Raw genomic sequence first — 21,687 nt, 5'->3', positions numbered from 1 at the left:
AGTGTACTTACATACAATAATAAATAGATCTTTAAAAAAAAAAAAAAGTCTAGTCCTCAGGCAGCCTCTTACACACTGTGACTTTGAAGCAAGTGCCACCCTGGTCAAGCTGTGTATGAATTGTGCAGGTCCTGGAGTGGGCTCAGGAGAAGCGGAAGCTAAGTGTGCTACACATCCATGGGGTCTACACCAATCCTAGCGGCATTGTCCTCCACCCAGCTGGATATCAGAATGTGCTCAGGAACACTGAAGTTATGGTAAGTAGTACTGGGCTTGACTCTGGAAGTCACTCCTGAAGACATTTTAAAGTCAATTCTATGTATTAACAGGATATTTACTTTTCAAAACAACTAGAGAGTCAGACCTTCCTTCGTTGTCTCTTGGGTGTGCATACCATCCTGGGGAATGCAGAAACTTTATGTGTCAGATCATAGGATTGGTATGCACTCCCTCTTTGTCATTACCTTCACATATCAAGAATGCATTAGTCTCCTTCATCATTGGGCTTCTTAATAAGTCTATGCCCAAAATAATTTAGGCAGCTTTTTTAAAATGTTAAATCATAGATTATAAAACAGACCCTTTACCTACTCACACCTGAGTATACTTGGAAAATTTGGAAAACAATTTGATTAGGATGACAAATTGGAGATTTTCTTCTTTGTGTTTGCTGATCTTTGGGTTTCAAGTTTTGGACTTGTTCACATACATGTACATGTCTAATAAAACAGAAACACTTTTTTGGTCCAGCTCGGTGCTAGAGGTTTTCAGGACAGAGTCACATGGAGTATTTACAGGCCAGAGCCAGAGAAAGACCAGGAAGTGTGATGCTTTCTGAAGTATAAGGGCTTTATCCTTCTTTAAATATGACCATCATTGATATTGAGGAAAATCATTTATGTTTCAGCTTGTGTGTGTGTGTGTGTGTGTGCGTATGTGTATACTCTATGCACAGATACAAATGTATATACACATGCACAGTGGTACTTTAGTAATCAGACTTCCTTTAACAGAATTATGTTTTCTGATGCTCAGTGGTTCTGTTTTAAGGCCAATCAAGAACAAGTTCGAGGACTGGCAAGATTGCTCAGTGGGTGCAGCACTTGCCACACAATGTGAGGAGATAGTTCTAGCCCTAGCAGTGATATGAATACCAAGGACAGTGTAATCCCAACACTTGGAAGGTGGAGGCAGGAGGAGATCCTCCAGATCAGCTGTCTAGTCAGGCTAGATGAATCTACAAGTCAGAGTCCAAGTAAGAGACCTGCCTCAGTATATAAAGTGGAGAGCAATAGAAAAAAAATTTTTTCCAACATCAAATTCTGGCCTCCACATATTATATGTAACATGTATATAAACATACATACTCAAAAGATTTAAAATTAGCAAATTTTGTTCAGAAAGTGGAAAAGAGGTAAGATACATCAAAGACTAATTACCCAAGAACATAAATCTTACAAAAAATTAAACCTGAAAGACCAGTGCCAAAGGGGTGAAACTGTTTAGAAGACCTACAGAAGGACCAGACAGATGGCTCAGTGGGTAAGCACTTGTGCAAGCCTTGCAGTCTGTCCCTGGAATCCATGTAAAGGTGGGAAGGAGAGAAATGACTTTATAGTTGTCCTTTGATTTCCACATGCATTCTATGGTATGGTATGGACACTCATATACATACACCATACATACAAAATAATACTTTGTTTAAAAAGAAAACTTTCGGGCTGGCAAGATGGCTCAGCGGGTAAGAGCACTGACTGCTCTTCTGAAGGTCCTGAGTTCAAATCCCAGCAACCACATGGTGGCTTACAACCATCCATAATGAGATCTGATGCCCTCTTCTGGGGTGTCTGAAGACAGCTACAGTGTACTTACATATAATAAATAAAGAAATCTTTGGGCCAGAGCGAGCGGGACCAGAGAGAGAAGAAAAAATGTTTGAAGACAACTAGAGTGTACTTACATATAATAAATAGATCTTTAAAAAAAAAAAGAAAACTTTCAGAAGAATATCAGCTAAAAAGTACAATCTTAGACCAGACATCATATTGTCATAACTAGGAAATAAAACCTTGTAATGATTTCCCTCTTAAATCTTGATCTGTGGGTTTCTGCAGTATGCTAAATGACAAACTGTTGACTTTTGCTTAAGCCATATCATGTGTCTGTCTTCTGAGTCATTAACATGTTGTTCTCTTTTTCTTGAAGAGAGAGATTCAGAAACTCTATGAAAACAAGTCATTTCTTTTCTTGGGTTGTGGCTGGACAGTGGACGACACCACTTTCCAGGCCCTGTTCCTAGAGGCCGTCAAGCATAAATCTGACCTAGAACATTTCATGTTGGTTCGGAGAGGAGATGTAGATGAATTCAAGAAGCTTCGAGAAAACATGTTGGACAAGGGGATAAAGGTCATCTCCTATGGAAATGACTATGCTGATCTTCCAGAATATTTCAAACGACTGACATGTGAGATCTCCACAAGAGGCAGATCAGGTAAGGGAAGGCCAAAGAGCAATGACCCTTTGTTTGTGATGAATAAAAACACTACCAAGATAGGGAATGTATAGTGTATGACCAGTTTGGGAAGGGGTGAGAGTGCCATTTTGATAATGGGGAAAGAAAAACATGCAAGGATTCTTATCTTCAAGTCAACTTTCCTCAGCACTTGCATCTTAAAATTAAGCCAGGCTACCTGAATTCAGTCTCTTAACCTACTTTGGAAAGTAGTCCTAAAGTGGTCCTTTGACCGCCATACATGTGCTCTGGCACATGCATGCCCCACACTCACACACTCAGACATGCATCACACACACAATAAAAAAAAAGTCACTGAAGGGCTGTAGAGAGATGGTTTGTTGTTAAGAGCACTTGCTGTTCTTCCAGAGGACCCAAGTTCAGTTCCAGCAACCACATCAGGAGGCTCACATCTTCACACACACACATTTTTGAAGATGCTTAGTTCAAGTGAGATGCAATTAAAATTTAGATTTCAAAATGTAGATAGATGACCATTCAGCCTTGGCTAAGTTTATCATGAAATATTCTTTATATATCAAAAACTTTTAAAACCTTATTTCAGAAATTCCAGATAATTATAATTTATCCCATAAGAAACTTTTCCCTTTTTTTTCAGAGCTGAGGACCAAACCCAGGGCCTTTGCACTTGCTAGGCAAGTGCTCTACCACTGAGCTAAATCCCCAACCAGAAACTTCTCCTAAAGAAATGTGTTTTGCACATGCTGTTTAAGATATCAAGTGTAACCAACCATGGTGGTACATACCTCATGGTATAATCTCAGCCCTTAGAAGTCTTTGGGGCTGGAGGATCAAAAGGTCAAGGCCAGGCTGGACACCATAGCAAGATCCCAGCTTGGTGGAGGAGCCTGGGATTTAGTCATTCTGACTCTCTAATCCAATTCTATAGACACAGTCTTGCTATATACTCTTGTTAAAGAACCATGGTTTTGTTGGGTTTGGGGGTAGGGGTGGGTAGGAGGATTTTTTTTTTTTTTTTTTTTGCTTGTTTTGTTTGATATAGAGATTCACTAGGTAGCTTTGTTGGCCTAGAACTTGTGTAGACCAGGCTGTCCTCAGAGATCTACCTGCCTCTGCCTCCTGAGTGCAGGCTTTGAGTTACTATGTAGTCCAAGTTGGCCTCACACTTTGAATCCTCCTGTCTCAACTGTACAATTCTAGCAACTACAAACATATTCCCACTATGCCTCACCTGCTTCAAGCTTTTTTATATATAATTTATTATTTTATAGTCATTGGTGTAATGCGTGTGTGAAGGTATCAAAAGTCCTGGAACTGGACTCCTCAGGCAGGTGTGAGCTTCTATGTGGACTAGGAATTAAACACAGGTCCTCTGAAGAACAACTACTGAGCCATCTCTCTAGCCCTCCTTCAAACATTTAATATTTTATCAATTTGAATGTTTCTTAGACAACACAATAAAATACAGGTAATCTAGTATGTAATATCCTTAAATCTAGTCCCAGATTTCTTTTCTGAATCAGATGACTCCAAGGAAAATCCTAACGTAGTAAAAATTTCTTTCAAGTTCTGTCAGAGCAATGCTTCGATGGAATGAGATTTTTTTTTTTTTTTTTTTTTTGGCTTTCGAACAGGGTTTCTCTGTGTAGCCCTGGCTGTCCTGGAACTCACTTTGTAGACCAGGCTGGCCTCGAACTCAGAAATCTGCCTGCCTCTGCCTCCCGAGTGCTGGGATTAAAGGTGTGCGCCACCACGCCCGGCTGGAATAAGATTTTTTTTTGTTTGTTTGTTGGTTTTGTTTTTCAAGACAGGGTTTCTCTGTAGCCCTGGCTGTCCTGGAGCTCACTTTATAGACCAGGCTGGCCTCGAACTCAGATATCTGCCTGCCTCTGCCTCCCGAGTGCCGGGATTAAAGGCGTGCGCCGTCGTTATCACTGTGGTGGCTCATCCCCTGTAATCCCAGCATTTTGGAGGCTAAAGCAGGTTTGTTGAGAATTCTGGACGTTTTTTGAGTTTGTTGAGAGTGCTGGGATTAAAGGTGTGCGCCACCACGCCTGGCCTGATTGTTTTTTAAACTAGGGACACACACTCAAGGGCTACAGAATCGATCCACACTGAGATCCTCTACCAGAAAGATGCTATAATAAAACAAAATCTGGACAACAGTATCTTCTGCTGCACTCAACTTTAGGTTAACATCCTGAAGGTTGTGGAATGGTACAGATAGCTATAGCTAACAGGCTCTCTAGAGTGGCTGTCCACAGTTGCCAGTCAAGCCATTCTATTTTTAAATCAAAGGTTTTCCATATGGTATTATTATACCAGGAAGTAATTACTGATTTAACCATTAATAAACCTCTGATTTAACCAGTACTTTTTTTTTCAGTTATGAACAAAGCTTATTAGTCTTGTGTACCTTTTTAGAAAACAAAAACACAGGGTTTTACTCTGTACTCTCTATTTTCCTGAAAATAGCTCTGTAATACAGACTGGACTTGAACTCATGATCTTTCATAATCCTTACTCCTCTAAGACCTAAGTTTATAGACATGCAGCACCATGCCCTGCTTTGCATTTATTAAGTACATACATATTGACTACATGAAATATAACTAGTGAAATGGAGATGTAATTTTTAGTTCAGATTAGCTGTGTGAACCTGTTGGGAATAGAGTAAGCAGCCATGGTTTGTATGTAAAATGTTTTAGGGGCTAGAGAGACAGCTAATTTGGTAAAAGCACTGAATGTTCTGGAGGACCTGTGTTCAAATCCCAACATCCATATGGTGGTTCACAACTGTCTATAACTCCAGTTCCAGGAATTCTGACACCTTCTTCTGGCCTCCCTCGGGTACCAGCCATGCACATGGTGCAGAAACATATGCAAGCATAGCCATATACATAAAAAATTACTCTAAAAAGTTGAAACAAGGGTTTTTTTTTTGTTTTAACAAGCAGTCTTGCTAGACATCCAACTTCCAGGAAGGCTAGAGCTTTAGAGGGTTTGGAACTATAACCTAACATGGCAACATAGTGAGATCCATCCAAACAAAAAGCAACTTTAGTGCAATAAGGAGTCTAATGTCCCTGTTTGATATGACTGTCTGAAGGTTATTCTTAACCTCACCTTGTGTCAGTCCTAAGTGTCTCTTTAGCTGTGCCCTGAGCTCCCCTTAGTTTTCATTTCTGCCATTAATAGTTTTAGCTTTCCCAGGGACTGCCAAGATAGTTATGGGTAAAGGCATTTGCTGCCAAGTTTGACGACCTGAATTCTATTTCTGCAATCCACATAGTGGAGAAAACAAACACTCAAAAGTTGTCCTGTGTAGTGACATTTTTTGAAAAAGTTTCAGCTTCATCTAATGTCTATACCAATATTCTCTTTTTAGCAGGGATGGCAAGAGAAGGTCAGCTAAATGGTTCATCTGCAGCACATGGTGAAATAAGAGGTATATTATTTCCTATTCTGTCAGTCATATTATAGGGAATTATAATTTGTCTCTCCTACCTGTCTTGAGATTCTTTGAATCTGCTCTTTCTGAAAAGTTAGGACTGAGTGATTTAAACACCTGCAGCTTCAGATATGTAGACTTGCTCTATGGAACTTTATTGTCTTTTGTTTCTCCATAGGCTGTAGTACTTGAGCAAGCTGGAGAAATCACCACTAGACCATGCTGTGGGGCCTTCCTGTGGATGTGTTAACAAGCAAACTTGCAAGAACTCAACAGAGCTCCCAGGAAGTACCAATACCCAGAAGTTGAAGCCTGGGGTAGAATAGGGGTGGCAGTGTTGCACCTTCCCTTCATGCTGGCTGTTTCTTGATACTCTGCTGCCTGGTCCAGTTTAACACCCAATGACATCAGGACCCAATGCAGCTCCTACCTACCCCAAGACTGGACAGGCTTATCTACACAGCAGACCAATGTGATGACTCCTGGCTATGGCTGCAGCTCTGCAGGACTTGAGGAGCAAGAAGTCATGGAGTCAGTGGGCTCTTGTTGCAGTTTTGTACTCCACTTGGTTTTTCAATTGAGCTTATGGCTTTTTTAAAACATGACTTGAAGCTCTAGTTTTCTAGATCTTTTACAGTGTACAGTATTTTACATAACTGAGCTGTATTAAAAGCTTGTTCATTTACTTGCCAGAACTCTGGCTCTACTTTGAAGAGTTACTGTTAAAAACTGGCATTCTTCTATTTTCATCATAGGGTGGTGATCCTTCTCAGGACAGGCACTTACCCAATTCCTTAGAGCACTACTAGTTCCTATCATGCCCTTGCCAAAAAGAAGCTCAAGAACTATATAGTTAGTATGAGTTAGCATTCTTATTTTATATCCTGTATAAAATAATATGAACCTAAGAGGCAATTTCTTTATGAAATTTATTTTCTTATATAAATTATGTATTTCTCTGGGCAGACAGCCTTCACCTTATTGCACTAGTAGCACATCTGTAATACCAAACTACAGGACAAGTCTTAACAAGAGGTTTGTGTTCTTCAACGTAGCACTTGTCTACCAGGCACTGTAGAAGAGAATGAGGAAAAGCCAGGACCTGCCCAGGAGGCTGAGGGTGGGGTGGGTACGGGACAACAGGAATCCTTCTCAACAATCCCTTTCTCCCAGGAAGGAAACATGCAAAGCTTCCATCTAGATTTTGGGAGCAGGCACAGGTTGGAAGGCAACTCTGCTCCCCGTGTTTCTGAGAGAAGTGGGCACTCGCCTTTCACTCATTTGTAACAAGGCCTAACTGATGCTTTGGGGCAACAATCGGGTGTAGAGTTCATCACCAGATTTATAATTAGCAGCAATTAAGAATGGGCCACCATCACTGCCACAGTGAGGTGGCTGTCATCCTGACACCAGGGACCCAGAAGCTGTATTCTTCTAGATAGATGCCATTAAGATCCAGAGCTGGCTCTGGAATTAAGCCATTAGAGCTGGGACCTCAAACTGCTCCTTATCTCACCATGGCTCTGTGATCACACTAGTTAGCAACACTCCAGGTGTTGGGTTTTTCAACCATTGGTCAAAGCTATGATATGGAGTCTGTAGGCAGAGTGAAGGGGATGCCTGAGTAGGAAGAGGGAGGGTCATTGGGCAGTGATTGTAACATGATTAGGCCCTCCTTGCAGAAGGAGGTAGGGCTGAACAAAGGATTGGGTTAGAAGGAGCTGCAAGTCTCCAAAGCTCCCCTCACTCTGCCTTTGTACTACACTGAAGACAAGTTGCTCACATACTCTAAAGCACATTCTTGATATAGGAATAGGGACTTGGGGCAAGCGGCGATTTGGTATTAGGCAAGAGCCACATTAAGCCTTCATGAGGGCAGCCACCACAGCCTTGGCATTAAGACTGCGTAGGTCACAGTAGGTCTGGCCAGTACCCACAAAGACGATGGGTTTGCTTGTGATGTATGTCATAGAGATAGCAGCTCCCACCTGAAGAAGAGAAAATGGATGGCCAATCAATCAACTCAAGCCCTGTTTTCACTCAACGCCTCCATTTCCTTTAAAGTCAGCCATTCCTCCTTCCCAGTCTCATTATCCAGTCATCCACTTTTACCTTGTCATCAATGGTGTCAAATTTGGTAAGAACAATGCCATCAATGAGCCGAGGTGTCTGAGCCATAGAATGGTCAGCCAAGGCTCTGTTGAACTTGACCTAGAAAGTGAAAAGGTAACATAAGAACCCATCTAATTTGCCAAAGTTTAAGTTCTAAAGGGAACTGGGCCCAAACCCTCTCACCAGTTGATCCACAGCTTCGTTGCCTACTAAGGCCTCCCCTACAAACAGCACCAAGTCAGGTGTATTGACAGTAATGAGTTTGGCCAGGGCAGTCATCAGAGGGGCATTGTCTTGCATGCGGCCAGCAGTGTCTACCAGCACCACATCAAAGCCTTGGTTACGTGCTAGAAAGAGAAAAGCAGTCAACTCCAAGCAAGTAACTCACTCACACTACCAACTTCTCAAGACTTCCTACACTGCTATGTGAAAAGTCACCCAACTGTCACCCATGCTCACTGCCAGCTTCCTAAGATGTCCAAGTGTGGGTTATTTGAAAAGCCTATCCTGTTTACTTGCCCAGACTCTGGATTTGGTTACAAGGTAACGTAAGGAAAAACCTGTCCTATTCTTGGCCACCACCAAAACCATTCAGGGAAAGGAAAGAAGTAGGAAAAAGACCACATTCAGGTTTACAGTTAGGATACACCAGCTTTCCTTTACACACATTACTACCCAAAACCACCCACACAAGTAATTTACCCTGACTTCTCTAGTAATAGCCTTAGTCTGTGCAAATTCCCAGGACAAGGACACAAGCCCCCTTGGTCCCCACACTGTACCAAAGGCAATGGCTTCCATGGCAATGCCAGCAGCGTCCTTGCCATAGCCTTTTTCAAACAACTGCACCATCGTACGGCCACCATGCTTCTCGGGGGGATGGAGGGCAGTCAGGCGCCGGGTGTGTGTACGAAGCTGCTCAACAGCCCCAGCCCGAAATGTATCACAGGCAGCAATGAGGACACTAAAGCCATTCTCTAAAAGCCAAAAGGAAATCTGCAAAAAAGTTAAAGAAAACTGTCACCTAGACCCAGGATTCGAAAGCACAGGGTGGAAAAGCAGGCTGTGGAACTGAGCTGACCTTGGCAAGATTGGTAGACTTCCCTACTCCATTAACACCACAGAAGGTAACAACATAAGGGCGCTGGCGACGTTGGGCATCCATGATATCCCGGAGCATGTCTACACGACGCTGTGGCTGTAGGATCTGTACTAGAGATTCCTGGAGAGCTTGCTTGACTGTTGAAGTCACAGCTTAAAAGGGGGATGGATGGATTCAATCATAAAGTCAAATATACTTGATACCCAACATCTTTCTGAACTAATGGAGTTAAGACCATAGTAGGTTTTCCCTCAGAATTCAGATCACACTGTTCTATTACTTTATTATCTCAATTAACTGTCCTGTTAGGTCCTAAAGGCTGTTCTATCATAGAAGTTTGGGAACTCAAACATGTGTGCCAAAAGGCACATACCAAAGCTGTCTGACTGCATCACCTCTGAGACGCACGAGCACTTTGTGACTTGTGGAGATACTTACTGCTAAATGTCCCCATCACTTTCCCTTCTAATTTGTTGGCAACAGATTCACAGAGCTGGACAGCAATGTCAGCAGCCACATTCTTAGCTGAGAAGAGAAGGACAGCTGTGAGTTCCGAGCTAACAATGATCGGGTCTCAAGAGCACAGCTTAGAAAATGGTTCTATTCCTAATGAACTATGTCATAGTCCGTCAGTCAAGCCAGTCCTCCAGACTCACCAATGAGATGATCACGCATCTTGTCTAGCACAGATTCCATGTCTTCTCGACTCAAGCTCTTGGAACCCACCAGACCCTTCAGCATCCCAAACATGCCACCCAGAGTTCCCTTGGTAGCACTACAATTACAGAAGATCACAAGTATGCGTTAGGCCAGCAGGCAGGAGGTATGGGTCATCAATTCTGCATCCACACCACCTCCCACCTGAAATCCTTCTACCTAGGCTTGGTATTTTGAGTGGCCCCTTCATCATCTGAGCTGCTGCAATCCAGATCTTGAAGCTGTCCCCCAGGCCCAGTTCCTCGAATCTAGAGAACACAGGCAAAGAAAAGAGGTGTGATCAAGAACACTAACAGCTGAGGGGAAGAGCCCAGGATATACCCTGGCAACATTATTTGAGACCTTAGAAAAACCCACATATAGTTCATTCCTCTCTCAAATCCAGATATACCCTCCAGATGTTTCCTTCCCAATTTCTGGCCAATGGTGATCTTCACTCTGACCTTTATGCATCTTACCAAGTTGATATCTTCAGAAAGGGCTGCCTCTGGAGTTCCATTGGTGGTGGGAGTACTGTAATCCAAGACTTCCTTGTTAGCACAGCCACCTAGTTCCCACACCCGGGGTGCTTTTTTGCCCTTCTCCTTTGGAGTATCTGACTTTGTAGATTTACTGCAAAGGATGACATAGGAAGGAACATGAGAGGAGAGTCCCCTGGCCCCAGCACAGCTGGGTAACAGTCACCAGAGACAGGGTAACAGTGCTGACCTGGATTTGTCCAGACCCTTGCCATGCTTCTGAATGAACTCCTCTCTCTTCCTACGGATCAGCTCCTCTTTGGAAAGTTCTCCATTCTCAGGTCCCGCTGAGAGACCTGACTTTTCTGCAGGGGCTGTTTTGCTAGTAGCCAAAGTGCCATCAGAACCTGTTAAAAGAAACCTCACTGGAGGAAAAGAAACATAAATCCCAACCACCCAGGTAATAACTACAGTTCTTCCAAATCCTAAAGAGCAACTTGGACCAAACACCTTGGAGACTACAATGCCTCAAGGGAGTGATAGGGTGGTGAGCATTAAGTTAAAGGAGGCTAGCAATGTCAAAGAGTACCACAGAGTTTTATAATACTATGCTAACATCTTGTATGCCCTAGCAGGGTCAGGAAACTCAAACACACCTTCCTTTTTGGCCCCCCTTTTTTTGTTGTTTTTTGCTTTTTCCTTGGTCTTTTCCCCCCGTGTTTCAATCATGGACCTCACAGGTTTCTTAGCTTTTTCAGAATCTTCAAATTTCTTCATGGTAGTGGGAGCACGGATCTTACTGCTCTCCTCTGCTTCACTAAAGAGAAAAGAGACTAGTTGGTCTTTCTACCCATACAAGAGGACAACTCTGACTTAAGAAAAAGATCCCACATATCAAAAGGACTATAAGAAACAAGCTACAAAATGTGACTGGTTTGAACCCATGTAAATATTGATGCGCCACCGACAGGCAGGCACTCTTAAATCATGAAAATTTTCCCTTTGAACGGAGGAAAGCCTCTCACCGAAGGAGCCGCAGGAAGTCATTTTGGAAATCAAATGTGCCATTCAATAGACTTAAAGCACTCTGTTGTTGGATCTCTGTGCGATACTTATCCCGGAACAGTCGGTGCACATCATCTATCAACTTGTCTACATAGGTCAGCGTGAGGATCTTCTGAAAGCCAACCTGTTTATGGAAGGAGACGGAGCCAATAGATCTCCTTACATGCCAGCCCAGAATGGAAGGAAGCCAACTCAACCCAAGCCTCCAGAGATAGGTTTCCTGCCCCGGGAGAGCCAAGCTTACAATCTTACCCAGAAGTCGCTTGCTTTCTCCCCTCCACATTCCTAACTTTTTTCTATCACTTTATCACATACACAATACCCACAATTAATTAGGTTCATCAGTGGGGATGCTGTTGAGAACATAACTTGTCTTTCTAACATACCCCCACTTACCACAAACACCAGCTCAAACTGGTTGTCCAGTTTATACTTGAGTGTGAGAGCCTCATGAGTGAAAGAGTTGTTACCGCCCCGTTCCTGGAAAAAGAGCGTTTCAGCAGTCAGGCTACATCCACAGCAAAACCAGACTTTGGACTACGTTTGGGAAATAACCAGATATAATCCTGCCCTCAACAAGGGAGTTCTGGGACATTTCTAGCACCCCGTGAGAAAAAAAGACAGACAGACAGACACCAGGTAAGGACAAGGGGTAAAGCTGGGACAGGAGACAGGACACGTGGGAGCCAGGAAGTAAACAGTCATATATAAACAATCAGATCTTCTAGCAGCTGTGAACCATCTACTGTTCCTGAAAGGTGTTCTCGCATCCACAGTTTCACCCAACGTCAAAACAGCAGAAAACCACGCTGCTCGGATGAGTGGAGAGGGAGTTCGAGTCCATTAGGACGCCAGAACGTGGCTAGAGCCCCGGAAACGGGAGGAGTGGGGGGCGTCGCAAAGTTTCGGGATACTGTGATCCAGGCAAGGAAGTCGATCCTGGGTGGCCGGTAACCGACCAGTTTGAGGAGATCAGAACGGAAAGTGCGGAGTGACTACTGGAAAGGGGACCACAGTCTGGGTCTGAGGGACGACAGCCCGGAGTTCTGCCCCGCGGGGGTGGTACCTGCAGCAGTACGGAACGAATCAACGCGTTGACGGGCCCGGTGCACGAGTCGCTCACGCCCTGGAAACACCAGAGCACAAGCCCGCCCTTCGAGAAGATGGTGAAGAAGTCAAGCATGACGGAAGCGGGAGAAGACTTGAGGCCGAGACCGGGGCCGGGAACTCGGGCCGCGTCCGCCGCCGCCGCTTCCTGCTGCGCCAAGCGCGGGACACGTCACACCAGCAGCCCCCGGAAACCGGTTCAGCCGCACTTCCGCTACGAGCCTCCGTGGTCCCGCCCCTTTCCCGCTCAGGGCGCGCGAGATGACGTAGACTCAAGCCTGACCAATAGCACACAGGGGCGGGACTCCAGAGGCGATAGCTCCCCTATAGCGTGGAGGGGTGGAGCCTGAAGAGCACTGCCGGCTAATCGGCGCGTTCGTGTCTATTCCCCGTGGCGCGGACCGATGACAGGAAGGACAGAGTCGGCTTGAGGGGAACCCACCTCAAGCTGAAAGAAGCCGGGCTCTAAGGCCATGTTTCGCAGAGCGCTGCGTCTTGGCTTGGGCCCGGGCCTCCCATACCGGGGGCTACGCACACGCAAAGGAGGCTTTACTCTGGGTAAAGCTGAGGGCAGCAGTGGTTCTGGGGAGCCCAAACCCTCCATAGATGTGACCTTCAAGGTTCGACCCCCTGCCTCGTGCGGGCGGGACAGCGAGTTAGCTGGGGGAAGGGGTAGGCTTGCCTACTAAAGGTCAAAGAGCCGAGGCAAGTGTATGGCTCTCAAGGAGGCACTTCCCAGTGGACAATGCCATATAAATGGAAGCTTGCTGGCGATGATGGATAAGGATAAGAAACCATTACAAAGGTGCCCGGCTTTAGAAGGCTGTGCAGTATGAAGTATACTAGGGACTCGTTCCCTGGGCCTGGCATATCTGAGAATGGGGTTCAGGAGGGAGAGAGATCTGCAAGAGCTAAATAATGTGAGTCACATCTCGCTTGATGGGGAAACAGAAAGTAATTTCAGGAAGTTGAATCTTCCAGTGTTAGAGATCCATGATATTGGGGCCTGGTGGGACAAAGACCAAACAACAAAGTTCTAACAATACTGCTGCATATGAGTTGATCTTATGAGAAAGGATGACATTGGAGGTGTGGCAATCCAAATGCCTATTTCAGCCCCCCTTTTCCTGTACCCATCCTCCAACCCCCAACCACGCAGAAAAGAACATAAGTCATCTAACTGTAACTATGTCCTGCAGACTGGGATGCAAAGGTGTCTGACTTTAAGAAGAAGGTTGATTCCATCCTGCCTGGAAAGAAATATGAAGTGCTGTATGACACCAGCCACCTGCCCCCAGAACAGGCGGATGTGGTCATCATAGGAGGTGGGATTCTTGGTCTGTCTGTGGCCTTTTGGCTGAAGAAGCTGGAGAGTAGAAGAGGTGCCATTCGGGTGCTGGTGGTGGAGCAGGACCACACGGTGAGGTCAGGGAGTAAGGGCAGTCATCTTATTGAGGACACAGACTGTGGCATTGAGGGCAGGGACTGTGCTTTGGACTTTGGAGCTTAAGAAATAGTTCCAGGCTCTTCCTCCCTCAACAAAGACCCGCAGCAATAACATTGTTTTGTTGGGGAAGGGGAAGAGACTTTGCTACTGTTGTTTAATCTCTTTGGAGATGGGGTTTCAATATATGGCTGAAGCTGGCCCTGAACTCAGCATTTTCCATTCTGTGCCTCCCAAGTGCTCCGATTACACGTGCTCCAGAACATTTACCCATACTTGCTCCTTGAAAAATGATTCCCCTTTGCATTTAAATGTATAACTGACAGCTTCCATTGCAGGATTCCATTATATATTACATCATGACAGTCTACGTCGGTTTTTCTTTTCACAGTATTCACGGGCTTCCTCCACAGGGCCTTCTGTGGGCGGGATTTGGCAGCAGTTTTCCGTGCCTGAGAATGTCCAGCTCTCACTCTTTTCAATCAACTTTCTCCGGAACATAAATGTATGTACAGTAAGATTTGAAGGCTGGGGTGGGAGTCCCTTCTTTAGCCCAGAGATCAGTAGCCTAGCTGGTAAGGGGAACCAAGGAGAAGAGTGTGTTTGAGGCAACAAGATATTGGGATCCTTGACTGTCTTCCAGTGTTGGTGCCTAGAGAAGGGTTTGTCCTGATCTGGGCCACTGCTCCTGGAGCTGTGGTGAGGCCAGGGAGGTTCCCTTTTGTCAGCCTCCTTGGAGAGCAGCTCTTTTTCTTTGCACTCAGGAGTACCTGGCTGTGGTGGATGCTCCTCCTGTGGAACTTCAGTTCAACCCTTCCGGCTGTCTCTTGCTAGCTTCAGAAAAGGATGCTGCCACCTTGGAAAACAATGTGAAAATGCAAAGGTGGGTGCCCAGCACTGCCCTGAGCTGCTTCTTGGCTTCACATACTTCACTGAGCTCTTATACCAAGTTAGAAATCGGGAAGCTGAAGGTCAAGTCATAAGAATCTCCTCATTAGTAGCTCTTATTATCAGGAAAAATGGGCCTATTTAACCTTCAAGGCCCCATGACGAGGACTATCGCCCAGTCGTGGACACTTAGCACCCATGTAAGATACTCCCAAACCTAACAAACCAGAATCTCTAGGGAGTGGCCAGGGTACTGGGCTTCTAACAAGAATCCTAATTTAGGGATCAGCAAATTCTATAAAGGGCCAGACAGTAAATATTTTAGGTTTTCTTGTCATTTTGTCTCTGTTTCAACTTTTCTGCTCTGCCATTATAGCACAAAAGTAGCCACAGACAAAAAACATAGAAATAATTGAGTGTGGTCCACAAATAAAAGTAGGCAGCAGGTTGGCCTTAGCACATTGAGCTTCACATCAATTAAGGGTTGAACATCTTTGTGATATGGTATGCACAGGCTCTCTTCTGATATGCTGTGAATCTCACTAGTGAAACCAGATAAATGTCTGCGGATGCTAACTCATTAATTAATTTAATCAGAACATCCCATTTTACATGTGGGGAAACTGGGACAAGATCTAGTAAAGCTGGCATTGAGCCTCAGTTTAAACTAGACACTGGCTCATAGGAGTGTTTCTTGGCACTCTGATTCCCTGGCCAGTTAGTGTTCTAGAGGAGACACTCATTCTGAGGGACAAGGTTGTGCTAGGCAGCAGAGAAGAAAGTGTTTTACAGGAGGCAGTGGTGCGTGGTTCCCCACCATCTTGTGAAAGGAGATAGAGTAGGGCAAGGAGTTGAGAGTACTGAAGGGAGAGAGGAATGTAGAAAAGGAAAAATGAGCCTTCACATCCAGCAGTCAAGAGAAATGGGGCATTTGGGACAGACAGAACTGAGTGAACTGGACGTCCTCTCCTGGAGTCAGGGTCCATGTTTCTCCCCTCAGAATATTCTCCCTAACACATTAACTGAGATGCACACATTTCTCTTAGGCAGGAAGGAGCCAAAGTCTGCCTGATGTCTCCTGAGCAGCTGCAGACCAAGTTTCCCTGGATAAACGTAGAAGGAGTAGCTCTGGCGTCTTATGGTGAGGCTCACCATCAAAGCACGTCTTTCTTTCCCTGAAGATGGAGATTGAAGGCTCCTTGGGTTGGAAGGCTCAGTGTGCCATCTCCATACTGAAGGAGGACCACTTTCCTCCTGAGTAACAGGGTCTGCCCCAAACCATGCTACTTCTCTGGCCTTCAGCATGACTGAACTCTAGTAGAGTTGGTCAAGATGACTTTCCCTGCTTCTAAAGCCCTAAAGAAGTGTGTGTGTGTGTGTGTGTGGGGGGGGTTATACAGTGGGAAAAGGAGGGTACCAGGGCTTCATGAGTTTTCTTTTTCTTTATGTCAGGGTTGGAGGATGAAGGTTGGTTTGATGCCTGGTCTTTGCTCCAGGGTCTTCGTCGAAAGGTCCAGTCAATGGGAGTCTTTTTCTGCCAGGGAGAGGTGACACGTGAGTCCAAAGTCTCATTCCCTCTGCTATGTCTTATACCTAGGACAAGGCCTAGCCCAGGCTCTGCCTTTCTGCTCACAGGCTCACCTAGGGTTGGTGTGAGAGGCCATCTTCTGCTAAGCAGTTCAGCTTTCTTCTCACTACACTGCCCTATTCCTGGATAGCCAAGTTTATTTGGGTTTCTTGATATCTCTTGAGTGTCCATGGAAAAGCACTGATCCTTCCCATTTTCTTTCCTTGAATGAGCAGTGGTGGTTGCGGAGCCAGGAGTGTGGCTATTGGTAGAGTGCTTGCCTAGCATGCATGAAACCCTAAGATCCATCCCCCTGGGTTATATCCCCATAAACTGGGCACAGTGCTGCATGCCTGTAATCCCAGAACTCTGGAGGTACAGGCAGGAAAATAATAAGTTGAGGGTTATTCTCTACTACATAGGAGGTCTGAGACTAGTCTGTGTTACATGAGACCCTTTCTCAAAAGAAACCAGAATGACCCCCTATTTCCCTTAAGGGCAGTGTGTGTGTGTGTGTGTTAATTACTGTTCTATTGCTTTGAAGAGATCCCATGACCAAGGCAACTCTTATAAAAGAAAGATTTCAGCTAGGGGATGCTCGGAGCTTCAGAAGATCAATCCATCAGTATCATCATGGCAGGGAGCATGGTGGCAGCAGAAATGATGCAAAAGAAGTATCTGTGAACTACATCCTGATCCACAGGCAGCAGGCAGAGAGAAAGATAGACAGACACTGGGCCTAGTATGGGCTTTTAAAACCTCAAGACCTATTCACAGTGACACACCTCCTCCCACAAGGACACACCTCCAAATCCTTCCCAAACAGTTCATCAGTTGGGGACTAAGCATGCAAATATGAGCCTACAGGGCCATTCTCAATCAAACCACCATTTTGTGTCTTTGTGTTTATCTTTGTGTCTGTTTATCCAGGAAAACTTGTTCTGCAGCTGCTCAGGAGACATCAGACAGACACAGGGAGAGTCTCCTGAGGGGAGAAACATGGGAGGAAGTCCAGCTCACTCATAGCTCTCTGCTTTGCCCCAAATGGCCCATCAGTATATGTTGATTGGAACACTAGAGCTAGAACCCAGGGTCTCATGCATACTAGGTATATACCCTGAGCTAACCCTTCCTGAAGGGCTTAATTTTTAATTTCCTCCCTGCAGGTTTCATCACTTCATCTACCCCAATGAAGACCCCAACTGGGGAACATGTAGTCTTGAGAAGGATCAACAATGTCCATGTAAATCCCAAGTTGTATTGTGCTTTTTATAAAGTGGAGGGCAAGAAGGGAGATAATCTACTCAGATGTCGGTCTTCTACCTGCTTACAGCACTGATAAAAGTTGGGCTTAAAGGGAAATAAACATGTCAGGATCCATTGTGTGCCCTTATTTCCCTCACACACAGCCCAACTTCCTTCCTTTTACCCTCTGGTTCCTACAGGTGAAAATGGACAAGAGCCTGGAGTATCAACCAGTAGAATGTGCTGTAGTGATCAATGCTGCAGGAGCCTGGTCTGGGAAAATTGCAGAGCTGGCTGGTGTTGGGAAGGGACTTCCTGGCACCCTCCAGGGCACCAAGCTACCTGTGGAGCCAAGGAAAAGGTAGCTACCGTCAGGGCAGCTAAGGATGAAAAAGAACTGTTACAAAAGTTTAGGATGTATTTGTGTGTGTACAAGTGTGGTCTGGGCAGAGGGTTGGTGAGTGTTATTCCTGCAATGTCATAACTCACCTGATCGTGACAGGTATGTGCACTTATGGCACTGCCCACAGGGACCAGGTCTGGAGACACCGTTGGTTGCAGACATTAGTGGAGTCTATTTCCGACGGGAAGGATTGGGCAGCAACTACCTAGGTGGCTGTAGTCCTACTGAGGTAAGTTAAGTTTCAAGGAGACATAAACAAGATGCCATTAAAGAGGCAAGCCATTGGGAAGTGGTGGGGAGGCTTTGCTCTCCTTCGCGTTAGAATTGGAATCCACTGAAGGGATTGATTATAGGAATCAGATCTTGATTCCAAGCAATATAGAAACCTTGTCTTTACCTCTTACTTAGGAGGAAGAACCAGACCCAACAAATCTGAATGTGGACCATGACTTCTTCCAGAACAAAGTGTGGCCTCATTTGGTCCAGAGGGTGCCATCTTTTAAGACTCTGGAGGTAACTAAAGGGGAATAATTGTTTCTGTTTTGATCTGTTGTGTTCCCTCCAACTAACAATTGCTAAGAAACCTACTGGATCTATCCCATCACATGGGCCCTTTAGCAGATGATCCTGAGCAAGGGTGTGGGTTGAGCATGTCTGGCTTTACCAAGAACCTCAGCATCTTTTGCACCTGCAGGTACAGAGTGCCTGGGCTGGTTATTATGACTACAATACTTTTGACCAGAATGGCGTGGTGGGCCCCCACCCACTAGTTGTCAACATGTACTTTGCTACGGGCTTCAGTGGTCGTGGGCTTCAGCATGCACCTGGCATCGGACGCGCTGTGGCAGAAATCATGCTAGAGGGTCACTTTAAGACCATCGACATGAGCCCCTTCCTCTTTACCCGCTTTTACTTAGGAGAGAAGTTACAGGAGTACAATATCCTCTGAGTGTGAAAACTGTCTCTGGGCCTCACCAGCCCAGGCATCACTCTGTCTCACGCTGGCTTTGGTCACTGTCTGAGTCTCCCCAGCACTGTGCCAGGGATACATCCCTTTCTTCACCATCCCTTAAACCAGGCCTCTTCCCCGGTGTCTCTGGACATGGAATGAGCATAGGCACAAAGACCCAGACCAGTGGAAAGTGATGAAGTGGGAGCCTAGGACTGATTGTAGCCTAGGCTGCTTCACTACCTAAACAGTTCAGCTGGCATCCCAGGCATGGTGCCCAGGACTGGCCTCCTTCCTGGTGCTGATGCAGAGAAATCTGACCAGAGCCAAGGCACAGAACATTCTAGGATAACCTGGCCCAAATTTATTGACTTGTCTATTAACCTGTTCTTTAATCTGGCCTTATGTTCTTCCTACTTTTCTTCTCATGGTAGAAGCTTTTGAAGTATTGTGCCATTAAAAAGGCAGCTTTGGGGGCTGGAGAGATGGTTAAGAGCACTGACTGCTCTTCCAGAGGTGCTGAGTTCAGTTCCTAGCAACCACATGGTGGCTCACAACCAACCATCTGTAATGGAATCTGATACCCTCTTCTACTCTGTCTGAAGACAGTGACAATGTACTCACATACATAAAATAAATAAATCTTAAAAAAAAAAAAAAAGGCAGCCTCTTGAGAGTGTTTCTTAGATCCTCTGTGGGAGGCATCTTGTTTGCAAGCTACTATCCTGTTACAGGAGCAGTGGTTCTAGGGAAAGAAATGGTTCTAGTTAGCTTCTATAAACCTCCAGCTTCTGACTACCACATTCAGTCTATAGCAGGATTCAGAGTAGCTTTCTGACTGGATCATGGAGCTTTGGGGAAAGAAGGAGCCAGGATCTGAAGAGCCACACTGAGAAGCTTGGATTTCACCTCGGCAGAAACCCAGCAGATTTTTAAATATGGAAGCAACATGATCGGATTTTCTTTTTAAAAATCTGTCTGGCTAGGGTGTAGCCCAGTGGTAGAGTGCTTGCTTAGCAAGTGGATGGCCCTGGATGTGATCCTCAGCACCAACAGAGAGGAGCTGGGGGAAGTCACTGGTCCCCTTGAAGAGAACAAAGATAGCAAAGCAGGAAGCAGGCTGTAGACAAAGGCTGTTTAGTCTACTTAACAGATAACAGTCTTGGTGGGAAACCCGTGGAGCAATGTGACAATGAACATGAAATAGAGTCAGTGTTTCCCAAGTTTCTGGCTTAATAGTCAAACAGGCACCATTCTTACCAAAACGACAGAGGGAAGAACAGCAAAATGAGTGGTCTGGTGTGGGACAAACTGAAAGAAAAGTGCCTGTGGGAGGTGTGAGGGGTGATTGGACAAATTGGGTGGGCAGTCTGAGTGTAGACAGGTGATAACGGCATCAACAAAGGAAAGCAAAGCATTAAGGACAACACAGAAAAGCTGGGGTACCCACTGACATTTAGAGAGAACAGGTGATTGCTGAAAGTGGCCCATGAGGCAGGAGAAAATCCAGTTAAATGGAATCATGAAGACAAGAAGCAGGCACTAGAATGATATGTCACATGACAGCTGGGCTTAGCACCTAGCAGGTCAGTGGTGACCAGGGAATGCAATCTAAGGCACAGAGAGAAGTTACAGAAGAGAGGGAACCAGAGTTGAGCTTCCTAGGAAAATGGCTCCTTCCGAAGTCCTTTGGAGTAAATAAAAAGTAAAAGAGGTAGACACCATATAGGGGAGGGGACAGGAGAGGAGATGGGCCAGCTAGGAGTATAGAGCCTGAGTGTGGCTTGAAGAGAGCCAGAAATTAGGCAGTAAGCAAAAGAAAACTCACCAGAAGGTAGTGCTGAAATATTAGAAGGGTCTTGTCATGAACAGGGTGGACAGGCTTTAGGCTAAAGAGATAGGTCAGAGAATTGGTTAGCCCTGGATTATAGAGGTACTCTGTAGCCGACTTTTAACAAACCTTTGTATCTGCCATGAATCTGGAGTGATGGCACCTAAGCTTTGAAGTACCCTTTTGTCAGCGACTGTTATCTGAGATTTGTATGGGGTTATTCCTTTGAAGGTTTCTTAGAGCTTTTGCCCATCTTAGTCAGGAGATAATGTTTCCCACGGCTGAGAATTGCTTAGGTGATAGTTCTTTCAAGATAGCAAGATAGCCCCTAAATCAGATAAGAGGTTTTGGTATGCAGAAATTGACTTGCTAAAGATGCCTTTTATGTAACTGAAAAGAGCTTCAAGGCAGCTGTGGGTTTCAGTCCCACAGAGGCTCCTCCCACCCACCCACCCCACCCCCCCCCACCCCACGCTGCTAAGAAGCCTGAATTCATCCTGTAGTGGCTCTCTTCCATTGATCAGTCCATGTAACCCACCAACATTCACAGTGCCCCATAGTGATTTCAGCACAGCATCAGTCTAAGGGTTCAAAGAAATAGATGTTGTAATCAGTGCTTAAGGAAACCCCTACTTCCACAGGGCTTTAATCTTGTCTCATGAGAAAGCCTTTATGGACATGTGATTGCATCTGCTTTGCCCTTTCAACTATATGAGGGGCTGGGCCAAGCCCTCATCTTTGTCCCCAAATCTAGCAACCCCACACTTTCTCCTGTACTCTGCCCATCGAAGCATTCCTGCTGGACCCTAAAGATCCTTCCTGGCCCCAGGGGGTTTATACTGCAATGAGAGGTA

The 21,687-nt window shown here is 45.3% G+C and overlaps 3 protein-coding genes across 30 annotated transcripts in view; 2 read left to right on the top strand and 1 right to left on the bottom strand.

Annotated features, from left to right (window-relative positions):
- The window catches only part of Fam118b (family with sequence similarity 118, member B), a 50,911-nt gene extending 44,005 nt beyond the window's left edge, over window positions 1-6,906 (top strand). For 4 of the 11 annotated variants that reach the window (XM_030244005.1, XM_006509938.3, XM_030244004.1 and 1 more), the window contains 4 exons: window positions 129-257; window positions 2,206-2,491; window positions 5,886-5,942; window positions 6,124-6,640. In XM_030244005.1, the coding sequence (XP_030099865.1) occupies window positions 129-257; window positions 2,206-2,491; window positions 5,886-5,942; window positions 6,124-6,137 (486 nt within the window). In that variant the 3' untranslated portion in view covers window positions 6,138-6,640. Of the gene's footprint in view, window positions 1-128; window positions 258-2,205; window positions 2,492-5,882; window positions 5,943-6,123 lie in introns of those variants that run through there. The other 7 variants (NM_175411.5, NM_194257.2, NM_001286604.1 and 4 more) reach the window with 3 other exon arrangements.
- Window positions 6,868-12,668, bottom strand: Srpr (signal recognition particle receptor ('docking protein')). Its single transcript, NM_026130.1, has 14 exons — window positions 12,466-12,668; window positions 11,796-11,879; window positions 11,360-11,523; window positions 10,991-11,151; window positions 10,585-10,741; window positions 10,335-10,488; window positions 10,036-10,124; window positions 9,816-9,934; window positions 9,598-9,684; window positions 9,139-9,311; window positions 8,840-9,053; window positions 8,241-8,404; window positions 8,058-8,156; window positions 6,868-7,933 (listed from the first exon to the last, which is right to left on the bottom strand). Exons 1-14 carry the CDS (start codon window positions 12,580-12,582, stop codon window positions 7,805-7,807), a joined length of 1,911 nt encoding a protein of 636 aa, NP_080406.1. The 5' UTR covers window positions 12,583-12,668; the 3' UTR covers window positions 6,868-7,804.
- Window positions 12,669-12,699: 31 nt separating this feature from the next.
- Window positions 12,700-19,663, top strand: Foxred1 (FAD-dependent oxidoreductase domain containing 1). 18 transcript variants are annotated; one of them, XR_379111.4, is made up of 11 exons: window positions 12,700-13,064; window positions 13,706-13,926; window positions 14,342-14,455; window positions 14,715-14,833; window positions 15,885-15,979; window positions 16,291-16,392; window positions 17,572-17,648; window positions 17,851-18,011; window positions 18,181-18,282; window positions 18,462-18,566; window positions 18,748-19,663. XR_379111.4 is itself a non-coding variant. In XM_030244290.1 (11 exons), the coding sequence occupies exons 5-11, from the start codon at window positions 15,910-15,912 to the stop codon at window positions 19,000-19,002; spliced, it is 900 nt and encodes a 299-aa protein (XP_030100150.1). In that variant the 5' UTR covers window positions 12,700-13,064; window positions 13,706-13,926; window positions 14,364-14,455; window positions 14,715-14,833; window positions 15,889-15,909; the 3' UTR covers window positions 19,003-19,663. The 18 variants fall into 18 exon arrangements, 14 of the variants coding, with proteins under 14 accessions (XP_030100150.1, XP_030100147.1, XP_011240785.1 ...); XR_003947868.1 differs by lacking the exon at window positions 17,572-17,648 and adding an exon at window positions 17,336-17,513; XR_379114.4 differs by lacking the exon at window positions 17,572-17,648 and adding an exon at window positions 17,336-17,513 and having other exon boundaries at window positions 18,153-18,282.
- Window positions 19,664-21,687: the final 2,024 nt, after the last annotated feature.

The sequence above is a fragment of the Mus musculus genome, chromosome 9 (assembly GCF_000001635.26).
Source record: "Mus musculus strain C57BL/6J chromosome 9, GRCm38.p6 C57BL/6J".
Lineage (NCBI taxonomy): Eukaryota > Metazoa > Chordata > Mammalia > Rodentia > Muridae > Mus > Mus musculus.
Note: the sequence above shows the minus strand (reverse complement) of the source record. Positions and strands in the feature narration are given on the sequence as shown.